General features: G+C 41.0%; 1 protein-coding gene across 1 annotated transcript; it reads right to left on the bottom strand.

The window, feature by feature from the left end:
• Nucleotides 1–1,125: 1,125 nt before the first annotated feature.
• Nucleotides 1,126–4,206, bottom strand: LOC140154681 (uncharacterized). Its single transcript, XM_072177248.1, has 2 exons — nucleotides 4,069–4,206; nucleotides 1,126–2,352 (listed from the first exon to the last, which is right to left on the bottom strand). Exons 1-2 carry the CDS (start codon nucleotides 4,204–4,206, stop codon nucleotides 1,126–1,128), a joined length of 1,365 nt encoding a protein of 454 aa, XP_072033349.1.
• Between the last annotated feature and the right edge of the window lie 2,091 nt (nucleotides 4,207–6,297).

Below are 6,297 nucleotides of genomic sequence, written 5' to 3'. Positions count from 1 at the left end.
TTCGCCGGTCGCCGCTTCCGGCTCGTTTCTCGTTTCTCGTTTCTCGTCGCTTCGCGACTCGCTGTCGCGGCTTCGCCGCTCCCTTCCCACTTGACAAGGATCGTCGGGAGGGATAGCGAGTCGTCTTTGACAAAGACTAGCCAATGACCTAATCATATCTCCGATTCAGAAAGAATGCATTGCTGTCCGCTCGATTGGTCATACCAGCGTTCTATATACTGTCTCTTTCATTTCTCTCGGGCAAAACCACAAGTTACGTTTGAGGAAACCTAGAATCTTGTTGGCTTTGGATGTCAACTTCTGGTATTGAACCTTCCAGCTCATCTTGTTATCAATTTCAACTCCAAGGTATGGGTGAGATTTTACCTCTTGCAGCGGTTGTCCACAGAAGTTGTAACTTCTGTCGGGCGCTCCACTGTAAAAACAGTGTTTAGCGATTAAAGAGTATTAATATTAAACTATAATCTAGTCAACTGGACTTACTATTTTTGAGTGGGAAATTTTCACGTCCAATCCTGAACGCATCATCAGCCCTACTGATGTTGTGGCGGCAAAAGTTCATTGACCTGTGAAACGGATGTTGTAGTATCACAGGTCACCACCTTTGAGTTCAACCTGAGAGGTATCTTCCTGATCGCTGAACTGTAGGCCCGGCCAAGTTGTGACGTAGGCCGCCTCCCCTGTTAAGTGAATTGAAGGCTCCTCCCGTTTCACGTAGATCGCTTCTTTGACCCCTCTCTCAAACCATGTGCTTTCTCTGTCCAAGATTTTCACATCCTTGTTATATCAAAAGAATGCTTTGTAATGTCCAAATGCGTATAGACGGCGGAGTCACCGCAACCAGTGCTGGCTCGTCTATGCTGGTACATGCGTTTAGCAAGCGTTTGTTTAGTCTCCCCTATGTACAGCTCTTCGCATCCACCGTCTTGACACCGAATCGCGTAAACGACGTTGCTTTGCTTGTCTTTAGGTTGTTTATCCTTGGGGTGGACTAGCGCTTGACGTAAAGTGTTCTTGGGTTTGAAAGATACCGGTACCCCTTTGTCACGAAAAATCCGACGGAGTTTCTCTGAAAGTCCGGAGATGTAGGGGATAGTGATGTTCCTACCGCGAGTCACCTCACCGTCATGCATCCCGAGTCTTACGTGCGGGAGCGGTTTCGTCGGTAGATTTGGTCTGAGCGAGTGCTTTGTGAAAGGTCCAATTACGGTAACCGCAAAGGTTCAGTGCTTTTTGTAGATGTTCCCGTTCCTGTTCCTTCGCGTCCTCACTAGAGGGAATAGTGTTCGCTCTATGAAATAAAGTGCGTATTACACCCAGTTTGTGCACCAATGGGTGGTGTGATTCAAACAACAGATACTGATCTGTGTGCGTGTTCTTGCGGTATACCGATGTTTCTAGGCTGCCATCGCTTTGCACTGTAACCAAACAGTCTAGAAACGCAAGTTTGTTGTCTTTCAGTTCTTCCTGCGTGAACTTGATATGTTCATTGACATTGTTGATATGATCGTAGAAAGGGGCTAGTTGATCTTTACGTAGCTTCACCCAAGTGTCATCAACATAACGATACCAGTGCGAAGGGGGGGTACCAGCATACGATGTAAGGGCCAACTGTTCAAACTGTTCCATAAACAAGTTTACGACAATCGGTGATACTGGTGATCCCATTGCGCAACCATGGCGTTGTCTGTAGAACTTGCCATCGTAGACAAAGTAGGTCGTGTTCAGACATAATTCAAGAACTTCACAAACTTGATCCGGACTGAGGTCTGTCCGCTCCTTTAGGGTATTATCCTTCCTTAAGAATTCGCGAACACAGTTCACCGCTTCCTTAGGTGGTACGCATGTAAACAACGCTGAAACGTCATACGAAGTTATTGTCTCGTTGTCATCCAAATGAATGTCACACACTTTGTTAACAAAATCCTGGGAGTTGACAATGTGATGTTTGGATTTCCCAACCAGCGGTCCAATAATATAAGCGATGTGTTTTGCTACATTATAAGTCACCGAGTCCACGCAGCTAACTATAGGTCTCAACGGAGCATGCGGTTTATGGATCTTCGGCAGACCGTAGAACTTGGGTATCGACTCGCCCGGGTACAATTTGTGATACAAGTTGCGATCAATAACCTCAGATTTTTCAAGGTTTTGGAGACAGTCTATCACTTTCTTACGATATCCACTAGTGGGGTCACGCTTCAGTGGCTCGTAAGTCTTGGTATCATTTAGCAGTGCACACACCTTGCTATGATATTCAGTCTTATCTAACACAACAGTGCACCTACCCTTGTCCGCTGGTAAAATAGTGATGTCATTATTTCCACCAAGGGTTTTGATAGCTTCTCGTTGCTGTTTGTTCAAATTCGAGTTCGGAGTCTTCGCGTTAACAAGGCAAGATGACACTTTTGACCTTAAATCCTCCGCGTCCGATGTGCACAAGTTGTTGTGTTTAATAGCAGATTCAGTAGCACCACTTTGTAAACATGTTTAAAAGCTAAACATCATGTGTCAAATTTCTCAACATTTGTCAGTGATGGTGTTTAATTTCTAAACATCTGACATCCATATTCTAAATATAACGTTTCTAAACACATTCCTGCCACCACTTTCTAAACACTGTTTTCACAGTGGTATAGTTGTTAGCTTCATGACTGAACACTTGGCTGGGTTGAATGACATCTCCCATTCTTCTTGCCACTTTTCCAACTGATGTAAATCTTTCTGCAGCATGTCCATATCTCTCTAAGTGACTTCCCAGATGTACAGTTGTATCATCATCATCAGTCGGCTGCGGAGCAGGCGACTGCAAGCTTTCTCCAACTAATGCGATCTTGGGCAAGCGAAACAATTTTGTTTGGCTGCAGCATCCCTTCAGTATCTCCCAGGAGGTGCTGGACATACTGTAAGTACAGTGTGCGCGGCCGTCCCGGTTTCCTCTTCCCATGTGGTGGAATATAAAGCGCATATTCTTTCACAGGCTCGGTCGCCATCTTCAAGACGCAGTATATGGCCGAGAAATTTGAGTTGATGAATCTTGACTCTGGCAAACAGTGGAGTGGTGTTGGTCAGGTTGTAGATGGTTTCATTTGGAATCCGATCCACACGCTTGATGTTTAACATGACTCTGTAGCAAGATGTTGCAAATGCATTGATCTTGTTTTCCATGTCCTTGGTAATTACCCATTTGTTGTATATATGACGCAGTCATCTGCAAATAATCTAGCAGTACTCCTGATGTTGTTTGGCAGGTCATTTATGAATAACACACTCTTAAAAATCCCTAGTCACTTTTGACTAGAAACTAGTCAAATTTGACTAGATTGCGGGGTGCAATAGGATCTTACTAGACTCTAGTCATTTTGACTAGGATAATCTAGTCGACAGGAACGACTAGGGAGTCTTGTCAAAACATGACCAGAATATCTAGTCATTTTTTTTTCACTTTTGACTAGAAACTAGTCAAAGTTGACTAGATTGCGATAGGATCTTACTAGATTCTAGTCATTTTAAATTCTAGTCATGTTAATTTGTGGAATTAAATAGCCATCAAGTGTATTTGATAGCATGGTGACACGTATTACAGAAATTATCTATAAAATTACGGTCTTAAAAGAGGATGGCAGAAAATTATAATGTATTTGCTTGAAAATATAAAATCTATGGTGTTAAATAGCGTTTGCCCTGTGTTCTTCATCCGTGGTTTTGTTTCCTATTATTTCAACTGAGTATAATATTTAGGATTTAGAGAAGGTCCTCCAAACACTAGCACTCATCACAATAATCATTTGTTACAAAATTGTTACCCAAACTTGGAATTGACTAGAATTTATGACCAGGCGTAAATGACTAGATATGCGTTGACCAGGCATAAATGACTAGATCAGCGTTGAAATGATTAGAAAATCTCCTCAAAATGACCAGAATCTCGTCAAATTATTTTGACTAGGATTTCTAGTCGAAAAAACGACTAGGTATTTTTAAGAGTGCAGGAACAATAGGAGGCCTAGAACTGTGCCGTACACTAGAAAGCACCTCCCTTGGTCCCGATACCATGCCGTTGCATACCACCTTCTGAGTTCTTTTAGTCAAGAAGTGTCCAATCCATTTCAACAGAGATCCTCTGATACCATGGTGATCAAGTTTGCCAAGGAGTCTCTCATGTGGGACCTTGTCAAATGCTTTGGCAAAATCTAGGATGGCCATATGGACTGTCTCGTCATTCTCCCCAGATAGCAAGACAACGTTGGCCCAACGTTGGCAGTGGTCGGCATGGTCGCGGTCGGTAAGCCGACGCCAAGCCAACGTTGGACCAACATTGACATGCCAACCTTTAGTCATGGTTGGTATGGGAACGTCAGGCCAACGTTGGGTCAACGTTGTTATGCCAACCTTATATTATGGTCGGTATGCCAACGTCAAGCCAACGTAGCCAGCCAACCTTAAAATGACGGTCGGCATGACAACGTTGGGCCAACGTTGTTTTGCCAACCTAAAATGATGGTCGGTATGCCAACGTCGAGCCAACGTAGCTAGCCAACCTTAAAATGACGATCGGTATGCCAACGTTGGGCCAACGTTGTTGTGCCAACCTTAAATGATGGTCGATATGCCAACGTCGAGCCAACAGAGCAAGCCAACCTTAAAATGACGGTCGGTACGCCGAGGATGGGCCAACGTTGTTGTGCCAACCTTAAAATGATAGTCGGTATGCCAACGTTGCACCAACGTAGCCAGTCAGTCGTAAAATGACGGCTGTTACGTGGAGGTTGTTCCAATGTCGTCGCACAAACGGTTGGAATCCCAACATTGGACCAACGATGGTATAAACTGTTGTTCAAGTCATGGAAATGATCATGTTTATAATTATTTTCTTTTTACTACTAAGGCGTATTAAAGAGTGACAATGCCCCATTAGATAAACTTATAATAATATCAAATAATAATCATGATAATAATAATAATAATAATAATAATAATAATAATAATAATAATAATAATAATAATAATAACAATAATAACAATAATAATAATAATAGTAGGCCTAATGAATAATAATGATAATGATAATAATAATGATGATGATAATAATGATAATGCTTATACCCTACTAGGTATGTAATTATAATACCGGTACATGTAATAACAATATTGCTTTGGAATTAAATCAACAATAAGAATTATATTTTTATATTATTTCTTTTTTTTCTTTTTTATATTTTTAAATCAACATTTATAGCAAATGTTATCAATATTGACAGTAAATTTGATCAATATCCCTAAAAAGATGCACTTTGGCAGGTTTAGTCATGAAAATATAGCTTATATTAACTTCAAACACTTCTCCAACTATGTAATCCCAGTTAGCTCTCAATTGGTAGAGCATCAGACTTATAAACAGAAGGTCCCTGGTTCGAATCCCAGTAGGTACTAAGGTAAGTGACTTGTATAAAATTAAGGTAGTTAATTTGTCTTCGTTGTAAAATAGAGAGTAGGGTAATTTATAGACTACCCCGTAGTCCACTTGCCCATTGTGCATACTCTGGATATTGTATTTAAGCATAAAACTCTGATTTAATTAATGTGTGCACAATTGATAGATTTTCACATCTGATCAGTCACCCTACTCCCTCTGTTTGTTAGCTTCCCAAGTGGACTACTGACATTGCCTTGCGGTTAAGATTTTTAACACGGGACTCTATGGAGAGTTAGGCCAATTTCTGGCCTAACTAAAATTGGCTATGATGTAATGCATCTTGAAATGGATCTGCCTTGTGATTGGTCGCCCATACCTCGCTATGGTTTAAATCGTCTGGGCCCGCGCCATTACCATTAACTACACCGTAAACAACTGTCTGTGGTATTTGCGGCGCTTTTGTGTTGACGCGAAAGTTAATCTCTCATCAAACATCTAGCGCGTACTTGTGGTTAATGGACTGATAAACAAGTATGCTTGACAGTGTGTTTTTAGAGAGCAAAGTCCAGTGGGTAAAGTTCTGCTTACAATTCAAAGTTCATAGTCGAAATTTCGGGATTCGCTATATCAATAAACTGGTAGATTCCAAAATCAGAATTGTTCAGTATTAAAGTGAGCCGTTATAATTATGCAAGATAATGTTGCATTCAATTACTTTTATTGTCACTAATCGTCTGATATTTTTAACTCTTTATAACCATTTTACTATTGAATACTTTAATTTTAATCAACATCAGTATAATTTTGAGTTCAACGAAATGGGTTCATCATGACTAATAATAACATATTTTTAATAAAATTCGACTATGGCATAGTCTAGG

This window comes from Amphiura filiformis, chromosome 6 (assembly GCF_039555335.1).
Source record: "Amphiura filiformis chromosome 6, Afil_fr2py, whole genome shotgun sequence".
In the NCBI taxonomy this organism is placed as follows: domain Eukaryota; kingdom Metazoa; phylum Echinodermata; class Ophiuroidea; order Amphilepidida; family Amphiuridae; genus Amphiura; species Amphiura filiformis.
Note: the sequence above shows the minus strand (reverse complement) of the source record. Positions and strands in the feature narration are given on the sequence as shown.

Excerpts from the sequence above, each read along its gene's own strand:
- LOC140154681 (XM_072177248.1), bottom strand. The coding sequence starts at position 4,206 with ATGGCCATCCTAGATTTTGCCAAAGCATTTGACAAGGTCCCACATGAG. Across the intron at positions 2,353-4,068 it reads CTAAAAGAACTCAGAAGGTG|CAACGAGAAGCTATCAAAAC; the intron begins GTATGCAACGGC and ends TTGAACAAACAG.